We start from the raw sequence: 17500 nt of genomic DNA on the forward strand, positions 1-17500 counted from the left end.
TGCATAGGCTTCATTAACATAAGAAAATCCAAGAAAAATCTCTTGGTTGCCTCCAACTCATTCCCTGTTTAATCTGCGAGACGAGACGTTCGATTTAAAGTCGTTGATAGCAAGTCTGGACGGGTGGTCAGCTGAAACGAAACCATAAAAAGAAACTACTCATTTATTTCTTGAAGTGTCGATTGAATTTCTTTTGCCTTATTGCTAAAAGCAGTAATGATCACAGCCGGAGGTCGCCTTGAGAGGAGGGGAGTGAAAGAGAGCGGATGAAAAGGGGGTAAAAGCGGAGACAAGAGTATACTTTGTGCCCCTGTTGGCGAGATGGTTGAGTCCTCGTCAAGGTTGCTGTGATATCCTAAAAATCACCGTAGAGCTCACATCGCGCAGTGACCGCACTCCCGCCACACGACAGCACTCTGCCTCCAACCGAGGACTATCAATACCACAAATAGCCAGCGTACACTTTGTGAATATGAAATCAGTTTATAAAGCCGGATACGTCGATGGCATTAATGGATTTTTAGTTCTTTCTAACAGAGGATGTATTAAATGTGGACGAACGGACTTGGTTCAAGACAAAACGATGAGGATAAAATCTGGCTTTATAATTTGGAATATTCTATTTTCAATGATGTTCACATACGTACATGGTGAGTCTGCGGTTCTTTTTTGCTCTTAATTTTCACAAGGCTTGTGTCTGATGCGTCCGACAGACCTACTAAACGCAAGGGATTTAGGAGGGAGTTTAGAGAGCGAATTGACTTGCAAGGCTGAGCGCTCAATGCAGGCTTTGAGTAAGGGCTTAATAAATATTCTTGCTGTATAGGCTATGCATTCGAACGCGGCGCAGCTACTCCGTCTCGGCGTGAAACGAAGATAACATTGACCATTTTTGGCACCCTCATGTTTTGTTTTACTTTCCCAGATCACATCCATACTCGGACATTATTAGCATTATTTCCAGGGATAAGCATATCTTGAGTAATGTAAAATAGCCTGGATTTTCCTGTTTGTGCTTTTCAGCATCTTAAAGTGGTGCTTCAGTCATCCTCATACCTGTTCCCACAATTCCAAGAAATTGAGCTCGCAAACAGTGATTATATAGCCTATGTCTCAGACTGAAAGTCTTTTCTACTGCCATTGGGTATAACATTACCAAAATTGTTTATAAGGGGTCATCTGCATTTAGCTTATGTTTTCGCATGCACTGAAAAGTTGGATTTTCCCAGGTAAATGTGTTTCAGTAGCTTATGTCGAATGTTAAGGTAATATTCATTCGTTAACTATGGGCTATCTTAAGTGCTTCCCGAAGGCATCGACACCATCAACCGACCCTGTGATGACTTTGTATTTAATCTCTTTAAAAGGTTAACCTTTAATCAATATTTTAATATTTACTTTAAGTAGGCTATTAAACCCACATTTGAAACGAGGCATTTTTGGATTTCAGGCTGAACACAAGGCTACAGTAGAACTAATTGTTGCGCGTGCACCCACAATTCTTGTTAATGACATCACGCGTCACCTCGCTTAACGTGTTGGCTCTCAAGAGAGAATCGTCATCCACTTCTCGTGTCTGCTTTATCGGATTAACGTTTTGTGCCCAGCAATACAAATGTTCCAGGTCAATAAATAGTCAATTGGTTTTCTTAAGTTGTCATTACTTGGTATGTAATTTCGCTGCCTTATAGGCTATGCAGGATAACTCACGACCTCCGGTCTCTGTGACAGGATATTCCATTTGGGGGGAAAACATGTCACAGACAAACACAGAGTAGGCTACACCATGTTTTCATACAGAGAAGTAAACGAGAAAGACTCATACTGTATGCATCAAACCCTGTTCACTCCACAGTTGGATACCATATATCTATCTAGTTTGGTGTCTCAACAGGCTTAAAGTGAAGGGAAGAGTAGCTAATCATGATGACCCCCTTCTTTCTTTAAACTTCAGGAAATATCAACCGTTCTTAACCCATTTCCAACCTTAACGACCATATTACACCTAATTTTTCATCTATAAATCATACGAACTCTACTTTGAACGCAGGCTGCAAATGACATTGATAGATTGCACGGCCAGTTTGAATAGGAAGTACACTGAGTAGTAGCTGAGAAAATCGTTGTTGGTGGAACATTCCATCTCTCCGAATGGTTAGCTTGAGGCATAGTCATTTATTTTTCTATTGGATACAAGGCCCTTTTACTTAATTAAGAATATCATTAGTGCTCAGCGATATCATGACAGAAACATGTAATGCCTATTCATCATCGTCTTCTTCCGTGACGTGTTAAGTGTGTGTTTCAGTGGCTCACGTCAGGCTTGCGTTTTGTTTATAACTTTATGCTTTTATCGGGTTGTGTCATTGCAGTAGTCCCATTACATGCATGCTATTATAGTATGCATGTCAAGGGAATACTGCAACATGACACATACTGATAAGAATATGTTCACACCATTGGTATAAGATGAATAATGGTTTAGGCAATTATTTACATACATAGCCAATCCTTTTTCATCAACCTTGTCATCTTCTTATGATGACACAACATCGCTTTGCTACAGTGCATCACAAATTCCTTTCACACTTAGCACATCAGAGATGCTCGAATCGCTCCTGGCTCAGGACCAATTCAATTCACATGCCTCGTCCCTCGGAGTAAATTCCAGTGTTGTGTGTGTGTGCAGCCAATGGAGGCGTATACAGCCATCATTAAATCTGGGCATGCTGTCATTTAACGGCCTGATGTAATATACTTCATTTTTTGGTTGGACATCTATAAATGGACAGCGCCTCGGGTGAACATTTTTGGATAGTGCCCTGGGCGCACTGTCCGTCCATCCGCTGAGTGAATTTCACCACTCTCATTTCCATACCAGATGCACCTGCCAGGTGATCCTATTTTGCTTAGATCCTGCTGATTGGATCACATCCAGCTGTTCTCTGGCCTGCCCCCATCATCTTTCACGTTTTGAGTGTCATGGTCCAGTGGCTGTCTGGTTATGTGTGGAGAGTCTTTCAGCGGCCAGCATCCACCCACTCCCCCCCCCCCCCCCCCCCCCCCCCGAATCACGTAGCTGATACTTCTCTGTCTCTATTCTCCCCCGCCAGAATCAGCCACACTGTGATAGCATGGCATCTTGACAAGGCATGAGGGAGAACGAACGTGGAATGCAATTGGAAATGTGCTGTGTTGTGGATATGGAGAGCCGCTGTGATGGATGAGGGTGTCATTAACCCCTGCCATCTACTCATATACTCCCTTGGCAAGATGATGACTTTTAACGCTTGGACTATTTCCAGTGTTTTCCAGACTCTATTCGGTGTATTTTCTTACCTTGTCCAGTAAGTCGTATTATATTAACAATGACTTACTGCATTAAGACAAACTACCTACTAAATCATTACGGCGGACAAACCAGGAGACAGATGAGCAGGCGGACAGACTAACAGACCGATAGATTGTATTGTTTGCAAAATTAACTTTGTCTTCATCTCAAATGATGATGATATCTTACGAAATGGATTTGACTGTAATGGAGGGATTGTGTAGAGAGCTTCTTTACTACAAGGTCCAGAATGACATTTTGTAGAAAGGACATTTCCACTGTCTTTCCAGAAAAATCACAGATGGACTGTCTGTACCTTCGCAAAGTACAGGCAATCTGTCTCAGGGGATTGTACTTGGAGTAGGTTGGTGCTAGAGTGTCACTGAAGTGTGAGGCATTTTTTGGGGTGGATAAATGGACTGTACTAGTTATATATATATATATATTCATCGCCTCTCGTAGTCTCACTACATCATAAATTCAAAACTAAATGCTTAGAGGTCATTACGGAAAAAAAAAACATCATATAGAATTCAAAGCTTCTTTGTGACACACCTGCAATATAGTGAACACAAAGGGTGTTTCTTCAAATGCAAATGATGAGCATTTGTCTTTGTCTTCTTTTCACCGCCGAAATTCACAGTGGTGGTGTGAGAGCTACAGGCATGCATGTCCTGGCTTTGAAGTTGCTTTCCACATATTATGCTTTGCTAAACAAACAACACTGTTATTGCCCTCCAGCTTCCTCTGATACATTTCTAATAAGCTTCTCAATCTCCGAATTGGCGCTACAGCTGGATGGCAGAACCCTAGACTACAGCTTTATTTGATTTTGTGAGAAGGGAAGATTGTATAAGATAAACAGCAAACAAATGTCTGAAGATGTTCTGATCAATGGACAGTATATTGTCAAAAAGCTCTACTTTGAGCCAAACTTCTAAGCTGTGTTATTTGCAAGATGATTTGGACATCAAAGAATGTACTGAGTCTGACTTTCTATTTCTCTGAATAGACAGCATAGTTTCTAAAAGGCTGTACTGGTGTCATTTCGAACAATATGATGTAGCTTGTCAGTAAAACAGCATGATACTAAAAATTCCATTGCCCCAAGATATTTCTGGACGTTAATAAGTCTCCAATCTACTTTTCCTCAAAAACTATCTTCAAGATGGCTCCACGTTTCTTTTGGCATTTACTGATCCAAGGGAGAGATGAGGGGAAGTTGTTGAGCATGGGAAAGACAAGTCGTGAGGAGTAGCTCATCAGTGGTGTAATTTGTCTGTGAAATGATATTCCCGGGGAATGAGGACATTATCCTTTGCCCTCAGGTGTTGGATCACCGCTTTATGTGCACTCATTTGTATCTGAATGTACTCTCCCCCTTTAAAGAAGAGAGGCCGGCCTCTGCCATATTGTGGAGAGTCAAGCCTGTTTTGTCCCTGTTTAATAGGATGGGAAGGATTATTTCGCATAATTTTAGAGGCTCATCTTTTATTCATTCCTGATGACTGGCACATTTTAAAAGTACTTTTTATGCAAAAGTCCACTAATCTGGTGCTACATTGTGATGTGAGCATGTTTTTTTTTTACTTTCAAGCAGATATACAGTCATTACATTATGCTTCCATTAATGAGCAGTAAATTGAACCGAATATCAGCAGGGATAGTTTTTATCTCGCTGTTTGACATGAGTTATAAAAACACCCTTGTTCTACATTCCTCCAACCAGGCTGTTAAGAAATATTGAAAGAAATCACCACGTTGTTGTTAACAGCAATGTGTGACACAACGACGGTGTTTGAAGAGGGATGGGACATGTTTGACAGTTCATGGGTGAAGGACACATCAATAATGCAGAACTTTTTCATCTACTCAGCATCACCCCTCTACTATTAATACTTGTTCTAGTGAAGTCTGTGTCACCGCAGTACCAGGGTGTGGGTGTGTGTGTGTGTATGTGTGTTTTGTTGTGTGTGTGTGGGTGTGTGGGTGTTCACGAGTAAATGCCATCATCACAGCTTGTCATTTCTCCCCTGGCAGCCCAGATAGAGTAGCATGTATAGAGGGCCTCTTCTCTGTCCGCGGATCACTGACTGATTGATTCCTGTCAAATTACATGTCGGACATTGAGGACATTACAGGTGACCTGTGGTCTGTGGCGTGGACCTGAGAGCATATTACTGACCAGTTAATCACGGCCTTCCAACCCGCAGTCCATGCACGCACACACCGCTGTCAATGTTGAACATCCTGCGACGAGACGGCTTGGCTGACTTGCACTGATAAGTGGATGAGGACCTGCTGCACTAGAAGACACATCTTACTTCATTTCCAACCACACACACACACACACGCACGCACGCACGCACGCACGCACGCACGCACGCACGCACGCACGCACCGCTTCTGAAATCCTCAGAAGTGTCTACAAAATTTGATAACAGATGGTGGTCTGAGGAAGTAATTATTAAGCACCAAACCGGGACCGCTATTTCATTTATAAACCAGTTTGAACATCTTATTTAAATGAATTACTAACCAAAAACAATCAAAGTCACAAAACATGTATGTATAGATTACTTTCTCACCAGCAGTGTAGGTGAAGTGTTTCCCTGAGCCTAATTTTGAAATCAAGACGCGTGGTAAATGTAGAGACAGTGAGATTGCTTTCCGTTACTCTTTACCTGGTGGAATTCCCTTTGGAGTTTACAAAGAGATTACATTCTTGTGAGCAGGCACGGCTTTGTTTGTGGAAATGCTTTGTTCTTGAATTTCACACAAACACCAATTATGAGTCAACTCCTGATGACGTCCAAATAGTCTTTTTTTGCATTTACATACACAGTCAGATACATTATTAGCTGACAGTATCTTTCTCTTTATAATAATGTCCCCATGTAGATGTTGTCAACAGATGTTGTTTGAGTAGCACATATGTAACACATTTATATTTGGTAGTATTTGATATATACATTTATACCACTGCTTGGTCAAATTTCCTATTGTGATGCGCTATTTGGAACGTGCATTATTTTTCTATATACCGCACGGCTATGAAGTAGTTCCCTACTTTTGGGCTTATTACACTTGAATATTAATTCGCCAATGTCAATGTAACGGTAAAAACAACAACGTTGTATCTAAGACAGCGGCAATATAAACGAAAGTGATAGTAGCAGTGGTATAAGCGGGATAATCAACTCCGCGCCCTGTGCGTTTATAGGAAAATAATGCACTTATCGAAGTGTAAAGTCCCCTCCGCCTGCGGCGTCGGGTCCTTATTACCACTTCGAACGTGCATTATTTTCCTATAAACGCACGGCGCGTCGTTGATTATCCCTTACTTAATTGTTTACATGAATCTGGAAATCGTTGACCATATAATGCTAATATAGCCTACACCTATCCTTACCCACACTATATTAACAGTGTGAGACTGTGTGGCTTTGGTAGAGTTCATATGGCTTCATCTGTCCTTGACAGTGCTTGAGGATGGTGATAAATTCTAGTGCATTCCACAGTGTGATGCTTGTTGCCGTGGTGGAGACCGCTATATATACTGTATTATATACGCCATATAGCTGCGGTCCGCTTGGAGTCCATTCCTTTTGGCGTCATGAGCTCCAGGTTGACCTTTATGGGCTTCAAAGGGCTACCACCACCACTTTGATCAATCGGACTCCCTGTGCGCCTGCAAGGTCAGGCGCTAATAAACACACACAGCGCAAAAGAGCCTGTCATAGTTAGGAGAAACCAGTACTTAGAGGTGTCGTGCCATTACAAATGGAGATGGATTTATTTGCTAATCCTTTTATCCTGGACCTTATTCAGCATGGGGAGATATTGTCTAACAATTCTAGTCAACAGCAGAAACAAAAATGAAAAACATTTTGAAGAATTAGTCAAGAAAGAAACTAAATAAATTGAATTACCTTATGTCTTCACTGTCTACATTCCTTTGGTGAGTATAATGTCTTGGTTCGTATCATGGCCCAAGCCTTTTCTAGCTGTAATGCTCTCTGAGGGAAGCAGTTAAATGGTTGGCCCACCCTGGTTCAGGGTGAGAGCCTATCTAAGTCAGATCCTCTCAATCCACTTCATTACAATCAAGATTGAAAATAATGTGCCAGAACTGCTGGACCATTGGACGTGCAATCAGTGCAAGCTAGTAGGTGATCATTTCAAATCACTCATAAGTGCTATGGAAGGCTCTCAGCAAGGGGTTTTTAATGGTGACAGTCACAGATTCAATGGGCAGAATATGACGAGTGTGTATAGTGGCTCTTTTTGAACGTTAGGGGTCTGAAGTTTTGACTGTTACAGTATTTCACAAAGCCTGGGGTCCTCTGCATGTCTTGCATTCACTGTTTGTTGTGCTTTAAGTGCTGGATTTTAGTTTGACAGATGAGAATTGAATGCTAATTCCAATTTTACTGTCAAAATGGTATTTGTTTGTCTCTGGCATAACAAATGCTGTGTTTGAGGCAATGCAGATCTATCTAAAAGACAATGTAGATGGATGGTGACAAGCAAGCCATATTAACACTCACCAAATTAGCCTTACTAGACCTAAACAAAGCCAATACAATTTCTTGTCTTGTCTTCAATTCCACTGTCTGAACGCTGCTGTTTCTTATCTATTCATTTCCAGAACATAATCCCACCAAAGACTTTGACAAACAAGTTTAAAATGCACGGGATACAATATTAAAATGACACTGTGCACATCCTTTTGTCTGAGCATAGACTGCTATATTGGCATGGTGTGCTGTTTGTATTGCTTGTGTTAAAACGGTTTGATGGATGTTGCTTAACATCACATATTATGATATGATGTCAGAAGACAACAATATAAATATGCTAGTGTGCCAGTTTCAACATGAAGGGAAAACAAGTGTTGAAAGGAGCAGTTATTGTTTTGCTGTATCAAATGGAGAGTGTAGATCAACAAGTGCTAACAGGCAAGTGCTAGACCAGCGCATCACAAGCTGATGAAAGAATCTAAAACAGGTGTTGCAGGCTACAGTAAACATCATCTGTCCTTTTCTAGTCGATAAATATTACGATACAGTATGTCACAACTTTTTATGAGAAAATAGCTTCCAGCAGATTTCAATAGCCTCCCTTCGGGTTCAAAGAAGATGGTGAACTGTTAGCACCTCCCAACACTGAAATGGAGGCCCCTTCACGCTGTTGCCACACAAGCAGAACACTTTATACACCCTTTTTAGCAGAGATTGAGGACACGGCCTCAGTTTTTTTGCTCGCAGCCTTGCAACCACAGTAGGACTAGAGAAAAAAAATCTTAAAGAGAAGCTGTGCACTGCCTCTGAAAGTGTGGACTCAGGCTCAATCAGACACTGATGCTGTTCCCTGGGAGGATGGCTTGTGTTGTGATCAGTGGCCTTGACATCTGTCTGTTGTTAACACTTTCCATTCGGGTTAAACTGTCGTAAAACTCCAATGCAATAAATGTTTTTGGTGAAAGGCAGAGCACTAGAGAGACCAAATGTCACATGTACAGTATTAGAGGCACTTGTCTTTATGTTCTGGCCAACCTATACACAATGGCCATGCCACAGTGAGGAGCCCTCTGTAATTACACACACCAGGGGCCTCAAACAGGTGGCTGGCTACCAGGAGCTCCCCACCTGTTTCTGAATAGCTCTCCAAAATGTTCAAGAAACGTGTTCATGAATCTGAATCTGATATCAGTCACAGTTTCTTTTTCTTTTTATCAAATCAAATTTGAGAAGGTTAACAGAGGTTTAATAGAGCCTTAAAATGCATAAAAAGCTTATTCATCTGTTTTGTGTGGAAGTGAATACTGCTACTTCTAAAATTAAACATTAGCAGCTTTTGATCACGTTCTTTTCCTCATAGTAGCTCTCGGAGGAGAAAACATTGGAGACCCCTGACATACACTATTCTCATGCCATGACCCTATGTCTATCCACAGACTTATTAAATTAGCTTTCTTTTCTGAGGTGTAATACAAACATCCATCAATTTACGTCTGTCTATGAAATTACAGTTCTTTGAGCTGTGAAGTTGTTAGGTTAGCAATTATGTGTTTGGCTCAGGTCTTGAATATTTTGTTAAATTCACTTGTCGTTGTTGTGCAAATAATAATAATTATTATTATGGATTTCCTTCACACGTCTGTAGAATGAGGGGGAGCTAGGATGTATTTAGAAGACGGACAGATGCAGGTCGACGTGTAAAGGGACAGAATCCAGGCCCTGTTTTCTCATACTGTCACTGACAGAACGCACGGCAGCCATCTGTGAAGAATATAAAAACAAAAATAATAATCCATCGCAGTTACCCATCTGGAAGCGAAGCAAATCAGTTTTGGAGTGAACACGAGAGCCACCCAGACAGGCGTCCACAGGAGAGCGGTCGCCGAGAAAGAGCATCCGGAGGAGCCAATATGTTTAACTACGGAGGCAAACAGCTGGGTCCATCTCAGCCCCAGCCTCCCATCCGAATGAGCTATACGTGTTTAGATGCTGATTCATAAGGCCTGAGCCACTATCAGTGCCTGGCAGTCTCCACATGTGGTTAATGCTGCCTCTCATTGCAATTCATTGTGGCTGTGCCAGGCGACTGCCATTCCGCGTCTGAGAGAATGACCTCAGGGGAGCGAGCAGTATAATCAAGGTGACTAGTGGATGAATCGGGCAGCTTTGCCACGAGAGTAAAGCAGGAAATGAACACGGGAGATAGAATGCTGGAATGGATTTGGGGCACGTCCACGAACATTATGTTCTCTGAAAGCACAAGAGTGTGTTGGAAACGCGGCGCCTTCTTTTGAAGTGTCTAGTGCAACAGGAGGATGGAAGTTTTTTTTTTGTAGTCTCTCATAGATTCAGTTGTGCTTGAATCTATTTGTTCATCGACAGTTAACAAAAGTGAAGGATAAAAAATGTCACTATCACAGTGACGTAAAGGCCCTTGAGACAGAATTGGTAGCAAGGGTTGTAGGAAATGGTTATAGCCACATTTTAAAGCACAATATGAGTTATTTTAAAACATAGAATGTGCTTAAAGGCTTATGAACATGGGCAGTCTGTATCTTAACCTTCCTTAATAGGGTTTTCTCTGCCGGTCTGGTTGAGCTGTTGGGGAAGTGTTATATGAGAATCTTGTTGCAAGCCTGGGCCCTTAACAAATCAAAGGGTAGGAAAAGTTAAACATGGACAGTAGGTCTACAATGATGTTAGTCAAAAAATTAGACCTCGAGATGAAGGGCTGTCAAGACAGTGGGAAGAGAGTGTGGAATGGAGCACTTAGCTCGATTAGCAGCTCTATCATATTTTAGCTTTTGAGGTTAGCAATGGAGATGCCTTGAGACAATTTCATTGATCCAGCACAATGCATGACACAGTTATACTTAGGCTGGCCAGCACCTTAAAATGTCTCGCTAGTGGCACTGAATGCTAATATGATCCAAGGCCCAGAGTCATGATGCGTGGGGAGAAACTCGGCGCTAATTATAGCAAGCCTGAAGTTTTAGCCTGTGAGGTTCTCTCTCCCTCTCTCTGTCTCTCTCTCTCTCTCTCTCTCTCTCTGTCTCTCTCTCTCTGTCTCTCCCTCCCTCTCTGTCTCTCTCTCTCTCTCCCTCTCTCTGTTTGTGTTTGTGTGTGTATAAGAGACAGAGTGAGAGAGAGTGAAAAGAAAGGGAATGTCTGTATGAGAGAGAGAAAGAGCAAGTGAGAGAGAGAGAGAGAGAAATGTGTATGTTTGTGTTTGTGTATGCGTGCTAGTGTGTGTGTGTCTGTGTGTGTGTGTGTGTGTGTGTGCGTTCTTTTTGTGTGTCATAACGTGTGCCCTTGTTTTAATCTTCTTAAGTTGCCACTGCCGCTTTGACAATGACATCCACCATGTTGCGCGTCCGTGAACCTTGGCTTTTTGTATCTGGTCCCCCACTTCAGGATGCCCACCAAGACCATTGAGAGAGAGAGAAAGAGAGAGAGAGAAAAACACCAAGAAAAACAGAAGAATGGAGGGCCAGATAGCAGCTATTAGCGTCCGTGCTGGGCAATTGGCTTCAAAGGAGTTAACATCTTTGAAGGTGCCTTGTCTGCTCCACTCCAGGGAATGCAGGGGAGTCAGAGATAAGACAGTCCAAGTGAGGAAAACGGCGCAGCGCCCTCTTTTGGATATGTGATCGATAAGGAGTGCGAAAGCTAATTTCTCTGTAATTACTCCTCATTGTGGCCCCACAGGGACAGAGTGATAGACTTTTTCGGGGTGCTGAGATTGCACCCTCGACTCCTTCTCCTCGACGCCGCATATCACACAGCGGCTCGCCAGCACCGCTGGGAATTCACCAGATGTCCATTTCACAGAGAAGTCTCAAGGATTTGGCCCTTTTGTTTTACAAAATGGGCTTTTGGTGGTTATTACCTCCGCCAAGGAGGTATATGTTTTCATCGGGGACCGGCGTTTGTTTGTCTGTTTGTTTGTTTGTTTGTCTGTCTGTCTGTCTGTCTGTTTGTTAGCAAGATAACTCAAAAAGTGATGGATGGATTTCGATTCCGATTTCAGGGAAGGTCGGACATGACCCAAGGAAGAATCGATAACATTTTGGGAGTGATCCGTAATTCCGTCGGGATTCTGGAGGCATTTATGTATTTAGCTTAGTGGCGTAATGGCATGGTATGACCACGTGGTGGCGATCTGAATAGTTTAGGTTCAAATGTATGACAACCTAGGAAGAACAATGCAGGCGGAGGTCTGCACTCTCTGAGAGCTTTTCTAGTTTTTCTGTGCTCATCCATTCCACAACACTATAGCTTGTATTAGTGAGTTGAACCCTGGTTAGTGGTTTCCTCTATCCTCTTCAGTTATCTCTTTCATTTTTACCTCATAGTCATTGCGATCCTCAACAATACTATTTTGTCCCCTGAGTGTTAGTGCTTTATGTAAATATAATTACTACAAGCTTATCATAGTTGTACCATATAATGGTTAAATCCTTTTCTCGAACCTAATTTGATTGGGCTAGAGGCGACAGCCCCTTCCCTTTCATACCCCCTTGTTTACTAGTCAAGGGTAAATGCAAATCCCATTGACTGGTGCTATAAGGGGATGCATGCGTGAAGAGTATTGACTCCATTTCTGTGCCCCGCCTTGTTTTCTTTGCATGATGTGTTGCAAAGATTATCTCCACTGGGAACGGCAGCACTATAATAGGGGAATCGAGAATCCCCTCGGCGTTAATAAACAACTAAGGGTACCAGGGGAAGGATTGTAATAGTAGGTGCAAGCAGTGAAACAATCTGTTTGTGTTAGGGTGGAATACTAGTTTTCTCTGTTTATTTTAATAATTCCAAAAAGATTTCCTGGAGTGACGTGAGGCTATTGGCTGTAATGTGGTCTCACAGGTCGTGAACTTGGATGGTGGAATGAAATTCCATGCAAGAGCAACCATTTCGGTTGCTGCTGTTCATGTCTGCAATATGCATTCAGGGATTATTTGGAGAGGCTCTCATTGCCTTTGTTGAGCCGGTTGCTCGAATATTTTTCCACACAATAGAGTGAAAATGCTGGAAAATGGAACAGTGGCAGGGGGTCCAGTCAATGCGAGCAGGCCCCTATGGTTATCTTGATATCCTTTTGGTGTGCACTTCACAGACACATACACACACACACACACACACACACACACACACACTGTCTCTCTCTCTCTCTCTCTCTCTCTCTCTCTCACACACACACACACACACACACACACACACACTCAAATGTTGAAACAAAGTTACAAAAATCATCCCCATACCGGAAAAGCTAATTACCTCTTGAGGGGTGTAGAGAGGATAAACAGGAAATCTCAATTAACTTTCTTTTGTCATTACTAGTCTACTCACTGAATTGCCAGTAAAATAGCCCTGTTTTGTATGTGGCAGTGGGCTCAATGTAAACTGCATTATTATTGCCAAAATACGGGAGAGAGCTCCTGTCTCATTTCCATTGAATCATAAGCCATGAAATGAAACTCTTAACTCTAAAAGTGTTGTAGCCTGACTTATGTGATGCTTCAGTCATTGTCTTGGGAATTGAATTTCACCAATCTCTCTTTCATACCAGAATGCAAAAGACCATTATAGTTATTTTTAACACACGGCCATGCAAGCACACACACACACACACACACACACAGCAGCAGCAGCAGTAGCAGACACACATCCACAAATCCACACAAAGAAATGACAAATCCAGAAGAAAATGAGAAAACCTAGATATGAGTGATTATATACTTCTCATTAGTAAAAATAGAACATTCACTGAAGGTGGGCCTAGAATACTAAATGCTGTAATTGTGTTGAGTTGTGGCCGTGTCAATGGCTTAATGTCTCTCTTCTCTCTTCCCCTTTCAGGTTTCATTTTTACTTGTGGAGGGACTTTAAAAGGGAGGAATGGCACCATAGAAAGCCCCGGATTCCCACACGGATATCCCAACGGTGCCAACTGTACGTGGGTTATTGTGGCGGAGGAGAGGAACAGAATTCACATAGTTTTTCAGTCTTTCGCTGTGGAGGAGGAGTACGACTTTTTATCTTTGTATGATGGGCATCCTCACCCGGCAAACTTTCGAGCAAGGTGAGTCACCCTGTCACCGCCGGTGCCCACCACACTGCCCTGGTTACAATTACGGGGGATATTTTGGTATTCAGGACAAACTTTCAGTGACACAGCAGAAGGACATGGAGGGTAATCAGCATGTCGACACAGCGCAGAATATAAGAGGTTATACGTTGGCATTTTGTAAGTGTCTGAAAGTGAAGCAAGTCTCGGGCTGTTTGGAGGACATTTAAAGGGGGGGAAAAAAGAGTCTTTGGTGCAAACATGCTGTGTTGATCGCTACGTCTGCTTTCTGCAGGAGGCCGCGTGTTAGTTCGGAAGTGCCCTAGTTCCTAATTAATCAAGACCCAGATCAGTCTGCCGCTAATCGCTATCAGTCATCAACACGGCCATTAAAATGATGCAAACAGCCTCGTCACTGAAAGAGTCTCGAAAAATAAACACAAATTCAAACCGAATGCCCATAATAGCAGCAGCAAGAGCTTAATTAGGGATTTTAAGAACCATGCTGAACACACAAGCTGACTACGGTGCGATTGCTCAGAAAATAAAAACCTGCACAAGCGCTACAAATAGTGCTACAGTGCTTACAGTACAGAGCAAGTGCTGTAATAGAATATCTAGAGGCACAGGGGTCTGACAAGTAAGGGATAATGGACAACACGGAATTCGGGTGGCAAAAGTTAATGCGCATTTTCGAGATGGTAATGTGGCCACGACGCGAAGCGGAGAGGATTGCATATTTAGCGAGTCAGTATCTGTAGTTGTTCAGTAATGAAGCAGTGCTTCTGCACTCAGTCAGCTCCCCGGAGAAATGGCAAGGGCTTCCAGAACCTTCTTAAATCTCGTGCTGTTTCTGAGAGTCCCATGTTCCCATCGAGTCTGGCCGGATGCCAAGCATACATTAAAGAATTTCGTGCTGACCCCAACACATTCTCATGATTTCAGCAAAAGCCAAAGATGAAGAGGAGAGAGAGGAAAGATTGAGAGGCAAAGAAAAAGAGAGAGGGAGAGACAGAGAGAGAGAGAGATGGGAGGGGAGAGAGAAAATATGGGTTTTCAATGTATGAGCAAGACAGCAGAACACGGACCAGAAAAAAAGCAGCAAAAAAATTGAATTCAAGGAAGCGGATTGATTATAAAGCTGTGAACAAAGAGTTCTTTTTGAGTACTGGCTTAATGAATCAATCCAGGAAGCAACGTACACAGTGTAAGGGATCAGCAGACTCACCTTCGTACTGACACAAGCTGCCCTTGACACATGCACAGAGGAATGCAGCCACTTTATACCAGGCAGAGAGACAGCAGACGAATGATCAAGTGTTGCCACAGTAAAGAAAGCCACTGGAAAGCAAAGCAAAAAAACCCCCCCAAAAAAACCACATAGCCACAAGACTATAGCTGCCATAAATCCAAAGAAAAAGAGCAAGCGAAGCAGCAACACTAGCACCTTCTGCTAATTTCCGTTGTTATGAACACTGTGCATAATGGGCAGATGGTAGAGTATGGATCATCGAAATGATTTTACGCAGATTTACATTTTTTGGAGCCCCTAAAATGCCACGTAAATCTCCACCGCCATAATCTAATCTAAGAATGATGGACGTCCCGTGCAAGTTGATCCCAGCGAAAAGAGACTCTGGATGTACGGATGCAGTGAATTGTCTGAGTAATTACATTGACTGTTGGCCTATTATTACCCAAGATGCTGCATCCAGCTCCTCAGAGGCATAATTCCCTGATTGTCCTCCACTTAAGCGGCAGACAAAAAGGCAATTATGATAAATCAATTTGTGATTCACGTGAAACTGCCCATGACAATGCAGCGATCCATATTAAATCCACTTCAAATTAAATATATTGTAATAAATGCTGTAATAACCTTTGTATTAGCATTTGTAATTACATGTAATTGCATAATATGCACTACAACCATGTCCTGGTTTGGCTTTATCAACATTGTAGCACCCACATATCTCTGTTTGGGGATTTAATAGCATCTGAAGCAGTCAAACATGTGTATACAGATTTTTTAAATATTCACAAGTGATTAGGAGGGGGACTGGAAAATGATGACCGGTGATGCAACCTAGCTGCAACAGCATCAGCCAGAGTTTTGAAATCCCCAAATGACAACAAACATCTCTATTTATTTTGGAGGATGGTTTTCTATGTCGTTTATTCTCATGTAAAAATGTATGTGAGTTTTCACTTTGAAAGGCCCTTCACAAAATGATGTACACAGACTTAATTGCCTTATTATGAGGAGTGGTGTTTGTAGACTGGGCTGTAATAGAGACTCTGTAATGAGGAGATACAGCACTCAAAAAATCCTCCATAGAGATCCATGGGGTTAGTTTGGAACACCAATATGGCAGTTGTCTACACACATCCCGCCCCTTCTGTGGCAAACAAAAAGACATGTGAATATATTGTGCCAATTATGTGGTGTGTTGTGAATACATTCTGCCAATCATGTATTGTGATCTCCGCTGGAGCAAGGTTGGTGTTGTGAAGCCTCGCGCACACACATTTCTGCCCCAATAGATGCCTGATAAGTGCCCAAAAAGCGTTGCAATATGGCCACCAAGACTTGCCTTGAAGGACTTTGGCTGTTGTAAGAGTAGTAGTAGTGAATTTTGCTTCAGAAAATAGCTTTATCTCTATCCTTTTAGCAAAATATCATTTACCCAGATGGAGATGTTAGGTTTAGGTAGCCTATTTAAAATATGTCAGTGTTATGAACCATTTCAATATAGTGTCCTTTGTGGTAGCTAATAATGTAACCCCCCACCAGACCTTATTGTTTTGGAAATATGTGCTGAAACAGAAGTTAGACATATCTAAGTAGATGTTGTACTATGATGTGCTACTGAATTATAGAGGACTTAATGTAGATCAGAATGGATTTTTGCATAAACTATTGAAGAAGAAGTTGAAAAGTTCAGCAGATAAGTATTTTCTTACAAATGTAGCATCTCTGTAAACTGTAATGTGACTCTTTGCTGAGGGATGCTGTGTTAAGTTAGCAATGATAATTGCACTGATAACATCTGCTGCCACTGCTCTTGCCACCACCATAGTGAGTAAAATTAAGTGGTCCAAAGGGTAAATATTTCTCTATGGCAACATATTTCTTTTGTTTGCATTCCCATGCATCTAATCCTCCACTAAACAGGTCCGGATTATACAGATTATTGCTAAAAATACATGTGGACTTGGCCATTATTTTATTCCTCTAAATCCTTTTATTGTCTCCCAAAATAAGCATGCATCGTCCTTTGTTCTGTCAGTCTCACATTCAGTTCTTGTTTTGTAGCAATTTATCATGTGACTCACTTCAAAAACCAGCCAAGCTATTTTGTCACCAGTCGCCATGTCAACTTTCTCCGACGTTGACAAAAATAGAAGTGGAAGAGTTAGCCCGGCTGAGAACGCTGAGGAGAAAGAAGTGATGAGCTCAGTGCCTTGTTATTTAATAAGCATCCACTTGCAAAGACTTTCCATCAAGAGTTCTTACCTTAAGATAACCTTCCATGACATTGTGGCTGCTAGGTGCTTAGGATGCTAAACGCATTC

General features: G+C 42.1%; 1 protein-coding gene across 1 annotated transcript in view; it reads left to right on the forward strand.

Moving 5' to 3' along the window:
• Positions 1–17500, forward strand: part of csmd3a (CUB and Sushi multiple domains 3a) — a 191899-nt gene that overhangs the window by 5464 nt on the left and 168935 nt on the right. The window contains exon 2 of the mRNA XM_062539706.1: positions 13717–13939. Coding sequence (XP_062395690.1) covers positions 13717–13939 — 223 coding nt within the window. The remainder of the gene's footprint in view (positions 1–13716; positions 13940–17500) is intronic.

Source organism: Sardina pilchardus, chromosome 6, assembly GCF_963854185.1.
Source record: "Sardina pilchardus chromosome 6, fSarPil1.1, whole genome shotgun sequence".
In the NCBI taxonomy this organism is placed as follows: domain Eukaryota; kingdom Metazoa; phylum Chordata; class Actinopteri; order Clupeiformes; family Clupeidae; genus Sardina; species Sardina pilchardus.